The sequence below is a fragment of the Drosophila obscura genome, unplaced genomic scaffold, assembly GCF_018151105.1.
Source record: "Drosophila obscura isolate BZ-5 IFL unplaced genomic scaffold, ASM1815110v1 contig_150, whole genome shotgun sequence".
Classification (NCBI taxonomy): domain Eukaryota; kingdom Metazoa; phylum Arthropoda; class Insecta; order Diptera; family Drosophilidae; genus Drosophila; species Drosophila obscura.
The window spans coordinates 150,127-169,166 of record NW_024542736.1 but is presented as its reverse complement, the minus strand read 5'-3'; the positions used below and the strand labels follow the sequence as shown (position 1 = coordinate 169,166).

The following is a 19,040-nucleotide window of genomic DNA, read 5'->3' as shown; positions in this document are numbered from 1 at the left end:
TCTCCTCGCCTCTGCCTCTGCTACTGCCCCTTGTTTGCTGGTTCCGTTAGTTCGTTGGATTGCTTGGCCACCGCTCATCTATTTTGTATTCCTACATATTCGTAATTCCCCTTCGCATTCCCCATTGCCCATTCCCGTTGCCGATTCCCAATCCCATTTTCATACACACTCATATTCACGGCGGACGAAGTCTCAGTCCTTGGCGAAACGCGGCGCGTTCGATCGAGCATTCTTTTATTATTTGTTTGTGCTAATTTTAAATGTCTTTGTTAAAATTATAATATATCTAGCAAGCATACATAAGTATGTACATACATACATAAATATGCCGCCTAGTGTCATTCAAATTCTACGGTCCCTGCAAGTGTTATTCCCTGCCACCAGTCAAGCCCAACATTTGTGATAAATCTAACCGAAACGGAACCCCCCCCCCACAAGAAAATCAAATCACAGCGGCGATTTTGGAATACCTAATACCTAACGATAAGCGGGCAGAGGAGAAATGTAAGCAGCAGCGCCAGTAGCAGCAGCAGCAGCAGGCTTTTAATTAATTCGCAATCTCTCAACCTGACGACGACGTGCAGCAATTTTCCAATAATGGCCAAATGCAATTTGCCGCTGGAAGCAAAAATGGTAGAATCCGGCAGGAGGGGAAAAGCAACAGGAAAAATTGAAACGGAATGTTTGCCCCAGCATATGTTCTCTCTGCTCCCAGGGGCGTCTGTTCGTCTGCTCGCCCTTGCTCATCTTCACTGCTTCACTCTTTCCCCCACTCCCTCTCCGGCTTACTCACACCACCCATACCTCGTTCTCCCTTGCTCCCATTATCCACCATCTCTCTCTCTATCGCTCTGCATCTGTCCCGCTCTTTATCTATCTATATCTCTGCTTTGCTGCCGTCTGCTGTCAGCTCTTGTTGTAATTGCTAAATTAATGCAAACGTTGATGATTATCGTAGCCCCTTCGTCATAAACGGCTGGGCATATTGATTTATCGGATTTCGAAGCCGGAACATATGTGAAGTGTGTGTGTGTGTGAGAGTGTTGGTTCAACCAGAAATATTCCAACAGTATATGCTGGATAAAAGCTAAATAAAAGTGAAAAAATAAAATAAAATTTATAAATTTAGACACTTTCAGTGCGTGCAGAACTTTGAGATAGTATAGGGTATATAGACTTATACTTCCGTGTTTCATAGAGTGGGAATCTCTTAAAGAAGCTGATCCATAAATATAGCAGTTATTATCTTTGCCCCTTTAGAATAAACTGTAGGCCATATTGACTTTTCAGTTAAATGCATCTTGAGAACTCAATCCGTAAAGTTTCAGTGTACGTTTGGTCTTATCTTTACCGTCTTTGCCATTAACTGTAGGCCATATAAGCACTCAAATGTATGTGCATGTGTGTGTTGTACATTCATATTGATTTATGAAACTTCGAAACCTGAGGACAGCAACTGATGTGAGGTGTTTGATCAAGTTTGACAGTTTCAAGGAAAAACTCGACTATAAATATGCCAAACAAATGTCTGTTTATGCAGCAAGCTAAATTCAGCGAACTGTTAACGGAGCTCTCTCCAGCATACAGACGTATCGTGTACAGTTTTCTGCTTGGCTTTGTGTTATTTAAAGTTATCAAAGTCTTGCACAAAACCCCGCCCCACCCACGATTTGCCACCCGCCAACTACTATGGCGCCTCAACGTTGCAACGTTGCCAGCTGTCAACTGTCTCTATGTGCATCAAAAATGCATACCTATACCCATACATGTGTATACATATGTATGTGTGCCGCTCGTTTAGTCTCTTGCTCTCTATGTCTTTTTGCTCCTTCCCATTCCCTCTTGGCAATCTTTATGCATTTATAATGTTCTGTCTTGTCAGTCACTTGTGCGCTTCTTGTTGCTCTTCTTGGTTCTGTCCACCGTTAAGGTTTGGCCATGTTCAATTTATTATACCCTCACCAGAGGCATTGTAACTTTGATCAGCTGCAAACAGATTAAACGAAATATTTAATAATTATTGTAATTATTATATTGATTATTTCCATGATACCCCATGGGTCCCTCAATCCTGAAACCTGCCACAGAACTATCTCTCTCAGTATAAATTATTTTCTAGATGGAATCATTGTCATAAAAGCTTTCCACAAATTGTAGTTGATTATTTTTTGTATTTTTGTAGATATAGTTTACGAGTTTTATATGCAATTCCTGATAGCACTCAGAGGAGCGCGTTCGAAAATGCGCGGGCGGGTACACTTTTTAGTTTTTTTTTTTGTTTCTTGTTGCTCTTTGTTTTGCTATCTACCGCTTGCGTTCCGTTAATTTCAGTTTGTTTTGCTGTTAGTTCCGTTTGTCTGCTATCCGTTATTGACATTGGAGAGCTGCGTATTGTATCGATTCCGTTGGCGGATAATTTATTTGGCTTGCAGCTTGGTGCATTTTTTTCGGTTTACAGTTCAGTTTTGCAATTAACTTTTCTGCTTTTCATATTTCCAGGAAAAGCGAACTTTGTTTGCTTCTAGCTTTTCCGCTTTTCCGCAGTTTTGTTTGTTTCTTTCGTTGTTGCTGTTGTTGTTTTTGTTGTTTTTGTTGTTGTTTTGCCATTTTTATTGCTGCACTTTTTGTTTATGTTTTATGCTGACTATTTACGCATTTAATTTCTTTATTGTGTAAATACACAAAGTTCTGTTCTGGCAAAGCTTCTGAGCTCAGGCACCATTCCCCACCCACCCCCATCTAGTTGGGGGTCTAGCGACTATTTGTGGGCCGCAACCTTCGCAGTGGCATTGCCGTCTATGAGCCTGGCGACATTCGTGATGCAATGCACCCGAAATAGTTTGGACCCAAGAATAGGCATTATAATAAACGCAAGTCAACTAATGTTCACCCTCTCTCTCCCTCTTTCTCTTCTTTTCTCACTGATTGCAGGTGCAGCGGCGGCCCAACTGCGTCAAAGTGTTAAACGTGCCATTGCGAGAATGCCACTTCGCGGTCCTACGTCATAATCAACCATCCACTGCATCAGACTTCAGCATTCAGCATTAAGAGAAATCAGCACTAGCCAAAGCACGAGCACGATCACTAAGCACAAAAAAAACCAACCCAGAGAAGAATTCAACTGCAACCTGCAACACAGCCAAATCGAACGCAACAAGAAAGCTTCCAGAATCCAAAGCCAAGCGAGCGAGGAGTTCCAATTCCCACTTCCCCACACTTCCAGAGCGAAGCAGGAGCCCCCAGAGAACCCAATTAGTTGTTAACTGAAACTGAAACGAGAGAAGAAGCCAACATTACATCACAGCTCCGCCATGAAACTGCTCATAAAGTCCATTGCCACCTGCGCATTAGTCGCGTTCTTCATCTATGCCACCGCCCAGTCTCTGGCCAAGGTGCAGGATGTGGATGATGGCACGAGGGTGTCATACAGGTCGTCATTGAACAGGACCGAGTTCAGCCAAAACCAAAGCCCATTTCACAGTCGACGGCTGCGGCAGGCGCCAGATGATGGCGGACTGGAAGGGACTGAGATTACGTTCAAAGAAGAGAATGCCGAAGACAGGGCAACGAAAACCGACTCGGAAGAGATTCGAGTCTGCGACGCGGGCCTGATATTGCCGCTGTGGATGCCGCAGAAGAATATCTCGCTGGGAGATCGTCTGATACGTGGCTTCGTCTACTTCCTGCTACTGGTGTACCTGTTCGTTGGAGTGTCCATTATCGCGGACCGTTTCATGGCGGCCATCGAGGCGATCACATCCACAGAGCGGACCGTGGTGGTGAAGGGGCCCAACAACGAGAAACAGACCATGCATGTCCGCATCTGGAACGAGACGGTGGCCAATCTGACGCTGATGGCTCTGGGATCGAGTGCACCGGAGATTCTGCTCTCCGTTATCGAGATCTATGCCAAGGACTTCGAGAGCGGCGACCTGGGGCCGGGCACCATTGTCGGCTCCGCTGCCTACAATCTGTTCATGATCATTGCCGTGTGCATGGTGTGGATACCGGCGGGAGAGGTGCGTCGGATCAGGCATCTGCGCGTCTTCGCCGTCACATGCCTCTTCTCGATCTTCGCCTACGTCTGGCTCTGGATGATCCTCTCCGTCATCTCGCCGGGCATCATCGAGGTGTGGGAGGCCCTTGTCACCCTGCTCTTCTTCCCAGTCACGGTCATTTGGGCCTACATTGCCGAGCGCCGCTTGCTCGTCTACAAGTACATGGACAAGAACTTCCGCGTGAATAAACGCGGCACTGTGGTCGCCGGCGAGCACGACCAGGTGGAGATGGATGCGGAGAAGGGGCGCCATCCGATTGTCAGCTTCCCGTCGCATCGCAACTCCGATGCGGAGGCCTTCGACGAGGCGCGACGCGAGTACATCACCGTGCTGTCGGAGCTCAGACAGAAGTATCCCGAGGCGGAACTGGACCAGTTGGAGATGATGGCCCAGGAGCAGGTCATCTCGCGCGGCAACAAGTCGCGCGCCTTCTACCGAGTCCAGGCCACCCGCAAGATGGTCGGCAGCGGCAATCTGATGCGCAAAATCCAGGAGCGCGCCCACAGCGATCTCACCGAGGTGAAGGCCTCGCTGCAGCAGAGCGACGAGGACGATCCGGACGATCAGCCGACCCGCATCTACTTTGAGCCGGGCCACTACACCGTCATGGAGAACTGCGGCGAGTTCGAGGTGCGTATCGTGCGCCGTGGCGACATCCACAGCTACTCGACCGTCGAGTACGAGACGCAGGATGGCACAGCCATCGCCGGCACCGATTTCATTGGCAAGAAGGGGGTGCTCAGCTTCCCGCCGGGCGTTGACGAGCAACGCTTCAAGATCGAGATCATCGATGACGACATCTTCGAGGAGGACGAATGCTTCTACATTCGCCTGTTCAATCCATCGGAAAATGTGCTGCTATCGGTGCCCCAGATCGCCACCGTAATGATCCTGGACGATGATCATGCCGGCATTTTCGCCTTCACCGATTCCTTCGTTGAGACCAGCGAATCGGTGGGACTCTATGAGATATCCGTGATGCGCTATTCCGGAGCCCGTGGCACCGTCATTGTGCCCTATTGGACCGAAGATGAGACCGCAGTCGGTGGCAAAGACTTTGAGGCCGTTCGCGGCGAACTGATCTTCGAGAACAATGAAACAGAGTGAGTACATAAGCCACCATCAATGAATGTTAACCTACATACCATGCGTGTATATCCCGAAGTGACCCACTATTGATTATTGTTCTGCGTGTTAGCAGCGCTCCGATTGCGATTCCGCTAGGTAGGCTGTCACGCAATGCGAATTCCCGACGGAGTCTTTCAGCAAACTCGCAATTTCCGCTTGGGAATTGACAAGCGGCCTTTTGTGCGTGCGCCTCGCCTCGAATCGATTAAAGTTGAAATAATTTGGGTCTTTTAATTGCCACACCACCTGCCAGATGGCAATGGCAATGGCCAGAATGTGTTCGCTGCAAAATGGCAGACACTGAGGATATGGGTTTATAGCCTCCCCACCCCCCCAACTGGCATTGTCAGCGCTTCTGCACTGCACTGCCTGGCACCACCTGTTCTCGACTCATGAATCTATTATGTATATCCTGCTGTGTGCTTGTGCGCCCCCCTTGTCCTGGCTGCGTGCTGTGCGACAACGCCAACAATTCCCTGCCAGGCATTAACATTAACACCAACCAACCCAGCAAGCAAGCAGCACCAGGCAAAAACAGAACTGAACAGAGACCGAAACCAAGTTGTAATTAATTTTGCAAAATTTATTCATTTTGATGAAACATTTCGCAGACGACAGCCACACTTAGTTAACTTGTTTTGCATATGTTTTGCGGTGCTCATTGCCATGCCCATGTCCGTTTGCAAACTGACTGGCAGCACGCAACATGGCCACAAATATAAGTCAGTTTTGGGCAGCAGCAGCAACAGCAGCAGGACCAGCTAGGAGGCGCTCGAGCATGATTTATAGCCCTGCCAAATGAGCAGCATATGGTAGGAATTAGACAGGCCAAAATGCGTCAAATGCACTGCGAAAAAATAGTAGTTCGAGCTGTTTTCATTCACTTCTAAGAACTGTTTTGCAATATCACTTAAAGGGAATCAAAATGTGTATATATTTCACTCAGTGTGGCTTTTATTTAAAGGTCCATTATCGCAGCAGTTTGGATTATCTTGCGCTGCTCCTGTGAACTATTTTTGGACCCAAGTCCCTTGAGGCACTGTCCTTTGCTTAGCTTCCTTTGCAGTAGCTTTAACTTGAAGGGTCCCTAATTGGGACCTATGTTGGACTTTCTTACTTGGATAATTGGATTACAGAGAGTTGTTGGTATTTTATGTGGGGTTTTCCTCCCTCTAAAAACTTCATCTGGCACCAGCTTTTTCTCTCTCTCTTTTTCTCTTTTGGGAATGGAATGTCGGACGTTCTACGGACTCCTCTCCTCCATGCCACATTCAGCTGCGGCTTGGCGCAAAATTGTTTCAAACACGTCGCGCTCAGACGTAACATAAATTGTTGAGGTTTTTTCATTATAAAGTAATAACCAAAACGGGGCAGACAATTAGAGGAGAGCACACAATGGCACACACCTCCCTCCGCCCACCTGTCAACGTCAACGGGGGAAAACTTAAAGGAATTAAGTGGCAACGATGCCGAGCCACACCAGGGGGAATGTACCCGTACTCATACTCATACAAGTGGATGGCACATCCTGCTGAAATGCTCCCAAAGTGGTCGTTAAGCTTTTAGCCGGCGAGTCAGGGCTTAAACAGTTTTTGCCATTTGCAATGACAGTTGGAATACTTTTTAATGTTTGTTAGGTGGTGTTCTCCATGGATGCACTTGCTCTCCCTCTCGCTCTCTCTCACTCTGCAATTATTCGCAAAGTTTTAAAACGTTTTATTGTAGCCACTGGCCAAATAAATTTCCTTTTTTTCGTTTCCTTTTCTTTTCCTTGCGCCGCTATTCGCACGCCATCTCTGCCCATCTCTGTCTTGGGGTGGTAGCAATACTTGGCAGCATTTACAGCCACTCAAGTTGAATGCCTTGCGGTGGCTTTGGTAATAATGTTTGTTTTTAATGTTGCCAGTTTCGCCGCCTTTGGCCTCGTCAGTGTCTCACGCGGCGGCAGTGGCAGGATGCCAGGCAAAGGCGCGCACTGTAGCACTAGTAGCTGTTCGATGAGCATCTCGGGGGCACATTTGGCTTGTCAGCCAATGCACTCTGTACCACTCCGATTCAATGGAGGCGCCCCGATAGTGCCTCGAGAGTATTCACTGAACGTTGGCCATAAACTAGGGCGCCCAATTAAACACATTTTGATGTATTTTTGAATGGCCATTAAGCGGCGAAATTGTGGAGAATGGGGAGCGACGTGTAATGGAATTTCAATGTGTAGAAGCGGGAAAGAATGAAAACATTAAATTTTCTGGCAATTCCACTTTGAAGTTGATTTGGGTGTGGATTTGTTTTGGGTCTGTGTCTGTGGCTGCAATAAATTTACTTTTCACCCACAATAACTTTTTCTGTTCTGGTCTGATTCTGTTTTGTGCTTCAGTTTTAATGAAAATCAAAATCCGCCACAGCCACTACCTATCCCACACAAACAGACATACATACATATATCCACATCCACTGGGACACCCACAATCAGTGGTAATTCCCAGCTTTCAGCAAGCGGAAATGCGCAACAGCAGCGGCAGCAGCCATGTAGCTGGCCATCATAAAAAACAGCAGAAGGAGCAGCACAGGCAGTAGAAGAGGCAGCTGTAGAGGTGGCAGCGGCAGTCAGTAATGCCATAAAGTTCTCTGGCAGAACAGTGAAAAAAAAAGAAACACTGAACACGAACAGGGAGGAGCAGGGGCGGTCCACAAAGTGCCAACACTGTTGCATAAATTTGTATAATCTGGCGGGGGGAACAGTGTGGGGACAGGGGGCATTTGGATTGAGTTATAGGGCCTTAAATAACCCCACCACACACCACACACCACACACCCCCACTTGCCACTTGCAGCGTTGCAGGCGGAACTTGATTACGTGTAAAATAAAAGCTAAAATTCATAGCCTACTTTTCTGCGTCCTCAGGGCAGCGAAGAGTCAGTTGAGGAGTTTAAACAACAGACATTTCCATTAGGGCCCACCCGGACAGGTGTCCGTGGCATTTGTTAATTAGCGACAGCTTAGGCGGCCCCAAAATACTACGAGTATTTTGCCAGCCACAAAAGGTAGCATTTAAGAATCTCTTTTTGGGGCAGCTTCAAGATCTAGGCCCAAAGACCCACCTGTGTATAAGTAGCCACAATTCCTGGCGTGCATGAACCCACTTCCAAGCATATAAAAGTCAAACATAAAATATGTACACAGGAGGAGGCCCTTGTCCTTGTTCCAAGTTGAAGCAAAGATAAGAGCAAATATTTTATTAAGCACACATAATCTAAAATTGAAATTTATGCTATTTCCAGCAGTCGGGCGGGCAGAGCAGAGCAGACGCAGGCACAAAATCCAACCAACTTACAAGCTATCATCCACTCGTGTGCGGTTTTTTGCTTTCACTTTTCATGTTACATTTCCTGTGGCCGGCGGGGAAATGCCCAGGAAGGGCCCAGCTACTGCTGCTCCGGCTGCTACGGCTGGCTAACCTGACTGACAAGTAAGCGAAGTCTGTCTCCAACTGGCTGAGCTTGTGGCAGTGGCAGTCACGGTCTGTGGCAGTAGCAAGCTGCCTAACTGCCAGAACTTTCCCATCCATGTGAGCGTGAATACGAGCAAACAGCTACAATGCCTTCGTCTTCGTCTCTGCCTTTGGCCATGCTCTAGCCCGTAAGCCCATTTAAAGGCACTCAGGCAATCCTTGCTTGGCTGTCATGAGTGGCCAATTCCTGGTGGAATTACAAACAGGTAGCATGGAATTTTGAGAGCTATAATCCAATTTCATTTAGATGGAACACAATAGTTTAAGCTAAATTAGTTCCGGTAGAACCCAGAAAGTTTTGAGAGAGTATCTACCATTCGATCGGTTCAATCAGGGCGAGTGGAGGAGTCTCTTATTTGCGATTCAATTTGCTTTGGGGCTGGTTCGTGCACGGGCCTGGGCCTACGCCAGGGCTTGGGCCAGAGTCCGGGTCCTTGCTCTTCGTACGGCATATAAATTACCGACGAACGGCAACAGGCAACAAATTGTCTGTCCGTCCATCCTAGCCAATGTCAATTGGTTGTTGTTGTTGTTGCTGTTGCTGCTTCTTGGGGCTTCGGTTCGAATTTCTCGTGTTTATCTTGATGTCGTTAGCCTGAATCGTTGTCGGTCCCAACAGTCTCCCTGCCCGATCCTTGGCTGCGGTCGCTCAACGGGGGGGTGGAGACCTGTTTTACGAGGATTTTGGTTACTTTTGTTTTTGCTTGTTATTATTATGACATCCTCAACAACAGGAGGGAGCTTCATCAACATCGAGATGAGCAGCAGCAGCAGCAGCCGTGGGCTTGGGGCATCTGTTGCTCGACCTTCCCAAAAGGGGTTTAGGGTTACGTTGCCCCCAAAAGTACTATGGCACCCAACCAAACCCATGCCCACCCCCTCACCTTGGCAACACTTTGGCACAACTTTTTCCAAAGTATATTTTAAGACTCTTTAAAACTTGTTGAACTGCAAAGCAGCGGCAATAAAATTGCGATTTTCCCTGGCAATAGCAGGGAAAATAAAATAAAACCTACGCGTAGAATTCCACCTTCTCCCGCTCCTACCGCCCTGCGTACTGCTACAGAAAGTTTTTCTAATAATACGAAAATGCTGAAGCAGCAGCTTTAAATTTGGAAAGCAATTTAGGGGGTGGCTTAAGTACTTTTATCCCCGCCATCAATTAGAAAAATGCTTTACATAACTGAAGACAGATGAAATTATTTATTTATTTATAAATATTCAAAATATACTTGCATAAAAAACAGCTAAAATTAAAAATAAATGGGCGAACAAGGCAATGCAATTTATATTCTTCTGGCACTCTGAAGGTATAACTCTTTTTGGCTTAGTTTTAGCCAACATTGTTGGATATCTCTAGCTCAGATGGTAATCAATATATGTGAGAACCCTGGAGCTCTGACTACACCCATCACCTGGGTTTGTGTAGCATTCGCATATATTTATTTTTGATTGGAAAAATGCACATTACCATTATTGATTGTGTGGCTGCTTTTTCTGACAGCTGCCTCTTTCCCATCTGCAATCGCACAATCAACGCTTCAAGTCGAACATTTCATTTGGAATTGTGGAATTGGTGTGAGCGTAAAGACTGCTGCTGGCTGCTTGCTGCCTTTTGAATACGGTGCGGTGCATGCAGCATCATGCTGTGCGTGTGTGTTTGTGTGTGTTTTTGCAACGCTTTGTAGTATCGTCAGTCTGTGGCTGATTTGTGATGCCAGCTTACAACTCGATAAAGCAAGCAGCAGCAGCTGCTAGTGACAGAAGGAGCAACCAGAACAAGAACGGGAATCAGAACATGCGACATCAAATGATGAAACAGCGCGCACACACACAAAGCGCACAGCCAATGTCAAAGGTCAGACCCAACACACACACAGTCCATGCCATGCCATGACAGAACTGATTGTGAGTTATGTTAGCCAAGCACTTTGATCTCTCTCTATGCCATGCCTGTTCCGCATTCAAGGCTGCCACTGCTTCCTACACATTGGCTTCTTCATTAAAACGTCAACTAAATGTGACTTATGTGGCAGGTCAAAGGAAAGTCAGCGAAAACCAGGAAAGCAGGCAGGCAAAACCCAGAGAGAAAATGGAACCCCAAAAGCTGTCTGTGAATTTTTTGGGCATCATTAAAAATTACTTGGCACATTTTGGAGGACCATCAATGTCTCAGCGCTGACTCATCGCAGGCCCAATTAGGCGGGGATCAGATGTCCAGCATAAACATGCAACTGCCTCCGCCCGGCCATCATGTTGGCTGACATTAATGCAGCTCAGGAGTGTGTACTCAAAGAGGCGAACGGACCAAGCTCCAAGAACTCCAAGAACCCATTTAGCATTTCCACTTGGAATTTTCAATTTCAATTGCGGGATTTGTTGGCTATTTCTGTGATTTATATTGGTTTCTTGGCTTTGGTTGTGTGTGGGGGATTACGCTTCCACTCGATTTGCATTCAAGCGAATGTCTAAGGGGTCCAGCCTCCAGCCAGGACTCAAACAAAAGACGTACCTCATGGCCCTATCAGAGGAATCTTTAATGAATTGCTCTGCTCCTTTCCTTTGTTTCAAGCCCAGCCAGACGAATGGAAAACTTTTTGTAAAGTCGCCTCTCAGCCGGGCAAAAACACAAAGGCAGCAAAAGTCTGCAGGCGGCCAATGGGGGTGAAATGGGAGGAAAGCGAGAAGTTTTTCTTATGAATGCTCAGCTCATTTATGCAATTACTTCAACTTTTGCAATTACAGACTCAATAAGTAGGTAATTATGAACCCGAGGTAGCTCCTCGGTGCGTTCCGCAAGTATTTCATCATTTCCGAAATATATTTTCACTCAATTCCTCCATCCCCATGGCCGGTGCTGTGTGGTGTTTACTGCCTTTTAATGAATGAATTATTACTCAGATGACATGGCATCTCCTTTCCCCCTGGGCTTTGTGTGTACCCGACAAACATCAACACGTTGTCTAAACAAAAACATCAAAAACATACGAGTTCATCCGAGGGATGTGCGCGAGCCTGTTCAGCGCTTTTATGGCCATGCCACACATGTACTGGCCCCAAATGCTGGCTAGGCACATTGAAGCTGAACCCATGTATGGAGGAGGGGCGACTATATAGCTGTAGCCAATTAAAAGGCAATTTAGAATTCCAGAAAAAACATCTCACGTTTATTTGCTGTGGAAACTTTTGTCATGGTCAGCCACGTTCTGTCAGATTCCTGAAAACACAACCACAATGTGAAGAAGCGAAAGAATAACAAATGTAAACCCGAATTTTCGGGTATTTTCTCTGCGGTCTGTATATTTGTATACACACACAGAGATTTGAGTTGATTAACAACAGCGGGCCTGGAATTTCCTAGAATCTCCCACTCAAAGCCATCAGTGAATTTATGATACGAGTAGGAGTATAGAAAGTTGTATTATAAGACTATGGGATACCCGTTAGTAGTACATACTAATAAGAGTATTTATGGCATAGAAGTTTACATATTTTATAAATAGTTTTTGTATTTAAAATAATTCTAAAACGTTGCCAGCTACCAAAGACAAACATGGATGTGCATTGCGTGCAAAACCCATGCAGCTTTTTTGTTCAATTTGTTGTCAAGATCTTTTGTATCTCTTTATTTGCTCTAATATAAATGTAAATGTAAGTCTTATATATATTCCCCATATATAGACACGTGTATGGGACACTCAGGCATAAATACTTCAAAAATATACTTCCTGGAACTGCTGTATAGCATTCTGCATTCCGTTTAAGTTGAAGACAACACGGGGAGCAACTAAATTAAATTGTTATTCAGCATGGAGCAAGCACAAAGGACACGGCCACGTGCGCTAGCGCCCAGTGGGTGGGTGGGGCGTCTGTCAAAGGCTTCGCTGGCTACCACATGTTTGGGCCATATTTGTTGTGTGTTTGTTTGCGCTGGGAGGTGTTTGTGTTTTAGCTAATTTCGCGCCTCAACAAGTGTAATTTTGTTGTTTTTGTTACCCCGCTATCGGGGGGTAATTTTAGCTTTACTTGCCCTGCCCTGCCCGCCCCCACTGTCACGCTCATTTGTCGAACATGCATTCAATTTGCTGGCTATCTGAATGTTTGCATTGCCGAAAGCGATTTACAACAATCTATTTTGGGACCAGATAAGGCGAAATGATTTTGTTTTTGAGCAGATGGAAAGTTACGATAGTGCCCCGTACTCATACCCAGCCAAAGTACCCTCACCATTAGCATTTAGAAGCCACCCGAGGGGGGGGGATCGATGAAATGTTTGCACAAGCCATTGAGGATTGACATTTTGATGGACTGCCCCAATTAAGGTTCAATTTAACTGCCACTCCACAGCACAGCACAGCCAATGGCCGAGCTGCAGCTCATTAGGAACCTTCGCAGCCGTGGCTCCACCGGGTCGGAGTACCTTCGGGCGTCGAATATTTATACCTCGTCCTCGGCTTGCCATCAATTTTAAATGAATCTCGCATTCGTTCGGTCAATATTGGATGGCCTGATGGACTGATATGGCCTGGCTAACAGCAACAGCAACAGCCACAGCGACCAGCGATGATTGACTTTCCAAAAGTAAACACAATTTCATTTTCAATTTATTAAATTTACGCTCTTGAACTTTGCACTTTCCCAGCGGCAGTAGTGGCAGCCAACACCCGGTGGCAGTGGCAGTGGCGTGGCAGCAGCACGTGGCTGGGCACTCGAAGATATTAAGTATGCATGTCGGTGATGCAGCATTATTGAATTATTGATCCATCAAGAGCAATTGCGGAGTGAAGTGATTGTCATTACCATAATATCTGGCTTCTGTCGCCACCTGTTGCTCTTCTTCGCTCGGTCATCGTTCAAGTAGCATCCCCGAAGGGTTGAAACGCCTGCCAACTCATAAATGTTTGCCGTATAAATAGGTGATTCTAGGCACATAGCACCTCACGGGTAATTCAACCTGGGGGTCAGTCACTGTCACTCCAGGTCAGATTTAATTGAATGCCCAAAAGGGCAAATATCTTGTCAAATTTCTGTCCGCGCACATTAACTTTTCTCCTCCTCCTCCCTTTTTCCATTTAAACCAGAGCCATTGCCAGTGCAAACATATGGAAACACTTATGGAATTGCTAATGGTATGAATTAAACAGCTAGAAGGATTGTGCCACGAACTTAAAGCCATTTCAGTATCCATTCCAATGCCGCAGCTGTAGCTCAGGTGACTCGGGCATTGTTTCCTTGAATCTGAAATTTAAAATTCAAAACCTTAAAAGCCACACTGTGTCCCAATAATATGATATGCAGCCGCAACGTCATTTCAGAACCACAAGCGACAGCTCACCGCGTAGTGGGTGGTGGGATAAACGCTTGGCTAGCAACAGCAGCCAATGGGCGGGGTGGGGTAGCAGAAAGTTGGTGGCTTGCCAACAAAAGGTGAAACTTTTCCCTGAGTTGGCAATTGGGGTTTAATGGTTAGAGCCCGCCCTAAGTCCCCTACACCACAATTCCCACTTTCCATACAGATCCCCAGCTCGGGGGACTTTTGTGCACTGCTGCTCATTGCTATGCAAATTGCTGTATTTTCTTTAATTTTATTTTCCAGCAAAAGTTTCGAAACCCCTGTGCCCACCACCCGTCCCCATTGTTACACTGTTCTACCCCGCATATTGCCCGGTGGCTTGCCCCAAACCCATTCTCCTATCCGTTGTCGTTTTCGTTTTCGTTGTCTGTGGGTGGAAGGTTCGTGGGATAGCCTCGCCCTTGTGTTGACTAAGTAATGCTATTATGTGTGCTTGACCATATGGACTTGGCAGCGGGAGGGTCATCAGGCAGTGGACAGTGGCTGAAGGAGTTTGCATGCGAATCAGGAGCAGGAGCAGGTAATTGAGGCGCTTAGCTGAAGCACAGAAATCTGACTGTTAGGATGGACTCGAACTCGGACTCGGACTCTTGTGTGGATTATTGCCACTGAGCTGTGGCATCAATCCGCACAGGCCTGATGTGTGTGTGTGTGGGATCTGTTGCAGATGCTGAAACAACCGCTGGCGGTGGCTGTGTGTGAGCCCCATAATCGTTGGCTTATGGGCTCACTCAAAGCCAATTGTCTGGTCGTGGAAAGGGCCCAAATCGTAGTCATGCGAGTATACTCCTCTCTGCTGTTGTTTGTCTAATAATCTGATACTTAATTTTAATCAGCATGAATCTTAATCAGTATTCAGAGTTTGATTCATGATTCTCTTTTCGCTGCAACTGACGGTGCAAGTCTCTGCGGTTATCTAGACCACACTCTGGCCACCTTCTCCACCCATGGTAGGCCTCTCCGTTGGCTTTGACATTGCCGCATTTGGTCGCCACAATGTTGGCTGACATTCGTCTGTCTGCTTTTTGCTGGTCGTGGTCTCTGGTCGTGGTCTCTGGTCTGTGGCTTTTCACTTGATAGTTTTGCAAAATCAATAGACGCGTTTAGCGTCTGTGTAAGCCATTCAGGCATGTGCATACATACATACGAGCTGTGTGTGTGTGTGTGTTGGTTAACAATGGACGACAGCCATGTGGCTGTTGCCATTGAAATCAAACGGCGGAAGTGCTTCAGGCATAGGCAATACAGAAAAATTAGCATTGAATGTCAGGGCAACGCCAACAAAAGCAGGCGGCGGGGCAGAGGCAGAGGCCGGAAAAGGGCTATGGCAAAAGTTTTGAGGTTGGCACCTAACAACGCCCTCCACCCGCTGCCCCACTCATTGGTTGGGTTAATAGCCATCATAGGAAGATAGGGGAGAAATGTGTTCTTGGCACACGCCACACATACGCATATACAAGGGGCACGGGGCACCCATACGACGACACAATTAGTATGCCAATTGCAATTTGTGAGTTTGTGTCTGTGTGGCGGATATAATTTAGCGTTCAATCAAATCGGAAATGGAAATACCCACACACAGACACAGACACAGACAGATAGACAGATAGTTGAGTGGATAGTTGATTAGAGTTGGTTTGAATGGTTTGGTGGCTGGCAAAAAAGGGTTTTGCTTTTTCTGCTGTTTGTCCGCCAATTTGCGAGCTATTTTTCCGCATTACACAAAAAGTTCGCTCCCCCCCATTCTAGGACGCATGACGCACGTCGTGTAATTGTTTTAATTGCGGATTGGATTGGATTGGCTCTGCATGCACAGTATTTAGAATTTAGAATTCAGAATGCAAATTAGCAATTTTCAAAACTCCATCCTTCAGCGCTCTTTAATCCCACTAATGGGGACGACTAGGCATAGCTCTTTGGAGGCCAAACGATGAAATTTGCACATTTCCAAGGGTTCGGCTGTGGGAACAAGAAGAAGGTTTGGCCCCAAAAAAAAAAACACAAACTTTTAGCGTGCACACGCAAGGGAATTGTCGAGCAAGGAAGAAACTCCCATCAAAGCTCTGATGAGTTTCAAATTGTGAATTACGAGGGCGAAAGGGCGAGGAGGAATGAGGGAAGGTTGTGGATGATGATGATGATGGGGCACCGCCTCGAAACATGGAACGGGTGGAGAAAGTAACCCAGTTAAGAGTTAAGTTTAAGAGACTTTTCCCCGGCATTTCGCTTTAATTCAATTTGCAGTCTGCGTTCGCATAATCAACTCGAGTGCAGGCGCATGCGAATGCAAATGCCGTTCGCTGGATTTAATGAGCTTCAAACTTAATTGTTATGACCAGGCGGCATGGCATCCCTCTCCCTCTCCCTCTTCCATCCCTGCTACGTGCTGCACATGGTGTGTCCCTCGCCCAGGCAGGAGGCATAAGCCATCAGATGGGGGATGGTGCTCTGCTCGTAGACGCCTGTGAACAGATGCGACCAGGGACCCACAGCATAGACGGCCACATCATCGCCGCCGTGCGAATCGTCGTACATGGGCACGCCCGAGGGGAATTGGTCGTCGTGGGCGCCCGTCACCACAGTGGTGGGATCCTTGCGCTCCTTCGTCTCCGTGTCGTAGAACTTTCCATAGCTGGGGCCGTTGGCATAGCTCAAGATCATGTAGGGTGTGTCATCGGTGCCGTTCACGGGTGCCTTGCCGAAGATATCCGAGCCGCGGTTCTGCAAAGAATTAAACCCAAATAAGGATAGGAATTAAAGTGGGGTCAAGTGCTTACCCCATAGCCTGCGTAGCTAAAGACATGCGAGTGATCCGCTGTGACCACCAGCAGGGTGTCCTCCTCGCTGGTCAGCTCCTGGGCGGCGGCAATCGCTTTGGAGAACTCAATGGTCTCGTTGAGCGCCATGCGCGCCATGTTCTTGTGATGGGCCTGATCGATGCGACCGCCCTCGATGAACAGGAAGTAGCCCTGCTCGCTCTGACTCATGTACTCGATGGCCTTGCGCGTCATCTGCTCCAGCGAGGGCTGGGGACTGTCCTCCGCCGTCTCCATGCGGTACTGAATGTGATCATAGTTGAAGAGCCCCAGCAGACGCTCTGTGTTGGCCACATCCACGGCCATCAGATCGTCCACGGTGTCCACAAAGACGTTCTTGGCATTGGCCGCCTTGAACTCCTCAATCAGGTCGAGGCCATCCGTCCGCTTGCCTTCCTCCGCCAGAGTGGAGTCCACAAAGTTCTTGCGTCCGCCACCAAGGATCACCTTCAGCTTGCTGCCCACTGCGCCGCGTGCCAGCTGGTAGGCAATGTCCTGGACTCCCGAGTCGGCGCCGCAGTCGGCGAACACCTCCGCATCGTTCTCCCAGTCCCGCTCGGCAATGTGGGCGTAAACGCCGGAGGGAGAGGCATGGGTCACACGGGTGGTGGTCACCAGACCCGCCCACTTGCCCGCATCGATGGCCCACTTGGCGATCGAGTCGACGTGCGTGCTCTCGTCCAGCATGGCCGTGCAGTTGGTGCGTGGCACCACTCCATTGACGCCAATGGTGCCCTCCTGGGCCTTGACGCCGCACAAGTAAGCAGTGGCCGTGCACGCTGAGTCGGGCACAATCTTGTCCACGGAGTAGGTCTTCGAGAGGCCCGTGTAAGGGAAGTTCTCGAAGGAGAGGGCCTTCTCCTCGCCCCCGATTAGGTTGCGGGACGCAGAGGTTGTCGTTATGCCCATGCCATCGCCAATGAAGAGGATCACATTCTTGGCCTGACGCTTGTTCGGCTCTGTGGCCAGTTGCTTCTTGATGAACTCCACGCCCTGCTCGCGCCAATAGGCGTTCGTCTCCTCACCATCCACCTTGCGCATGGCACGCACCTTCGCGTCCGTCTCCGGAAGATCCGGATGCATAGCACGCTCCCGGCACTGCTCCGGGCCACGCAGGCACTCCGGTGCTGCCCCACCGGGGCTGGCCAGCAGGAACAGGCCAACGGCAATCAGAATTGCGTTCACTCGGAGGAACATCTTGCTGTAGACTGACCAAAGAGCTACCTTGGACTCGGACCGCGGCTGCCCAGAGAGCAGTCTAGCATTTGCCACGTCCTATCGATGCAGATTGCGATAAGATACGGGGTCGGAGGCGGAGGCTCCATAAACAGCAAATCGCCTCAAATCTAATACGTCTTTTAATTCCCCTAGTCCGAGGCGTGCTTTTATTTACGACGGAACCAGTATGAAATTTTATAGATTTATTGTGCTTTTCGCTCCGTGGCCGAGCACGTGAGTAGTCCGACTTGTTGCCTTGGTGGTGTGGTCATCAGCTGAATTCAGAAAGCCATTTCGCCATCACGTAATCATCTGGGAAAAATCCGAAAATCTGGCGGCTGCACGTGAACGGATAAGCCCCAATGAATGGGTGTCCACTGTACACCGCATTTTATTTATTTGAGAGAGAGAGAGAGACCCATAAAAACAGCTCGCTCGTGGCCATAAACAGGTGCCGGCAACCCACGCACTGCGCCAGCAATACAGCGAAAATGTTGCCTTTTAAATAGGAAACAGAGACCAAATGCAAAGGCATTGAAACGGAAGAAAAGCAGCTGCCAAGCAACCGTCCACCAAGCAGCAAACAGAAAGGTTAAAGTTGACCTGTCCAGCGGAGGAATTAGAGTGGGAGCACGTGGGGTTGGGAGTGGGAGTGGGAGTTGACCTTCATTTGCACTTGGCAGTGCTAACGGAAAATGGCCAAATGCCAGGGGGGATTGGAATCGCAGCCAGAATGCAACTGTTGAATATATGGAGATGGAGTGCACACACAAATCTGAAAATTGTTTCTACAAACTCTGTTCTGTTTGGGCACTCGATGTTATCGCTATTGCTGTCGCTATCGCCGCTGGCTGGCTGGCTGGCTGGCTGTTTGTTGGATGTGTTTGGGCAAAATAAATAGTCGATTTTATGGCTAAAAATACGAAATTCCTTGAAGCAATTATAATTTGACTCACTT

General features: G+C 47.7%; 2 protein-coding genes across 7 annotated transcripts in view; one reads left to right on the top strand and one right to left on the bottom strand.

The window, feature by feature from the left end:
* Positions 1 to 19,040, top strand: part of LOC111066381 (sodium/calcium exchanger 3) — a 36,058-nt gene that overhangs the window by 10,074 nt on the left and 6,944 nt on the right. For all 6 annotated transcript variants that reach the window (XM_022354933.2, XM_022354935.2, XM_022354932.2 and 3 more), the window contains one exon: positions 2,932 to 5,161. In XM_022354933.2, coding sequence (XP_022210625.2) covers positions 3,312 to 5,161 — 1,850 coding nt within the window. In that variant the 5' untranslated portion in view covers positions 2,932 to 3,311. The remainder of the gene's footprint in view (positions 1 to 2,931; positions 5,162 to 19,040) is intronic.
* LOC111066382 (membrane-bound alkaline phosphatase) lies at positions 16,318 to 18,095 on the bottom strand. The gene is made up of 2 exons (XM_022354938.2): positions 16,826 to 18,095; positions 16,318 to 16,769 (listed from the first exon to the last, which is right to left on the bottom strand). The coding sequence occupies exons 1-2, from the start codon at positions 18,059 to 18,061 to the stop codon at positions 16,428 to 16,430; spliced, it is 1,578 nt and encodes a 525-aa protein (XP_022210630.2). The 5' UTR covers positions 18,062 to 18,095; the 3' UTR covers positions 16,318 to 16,427.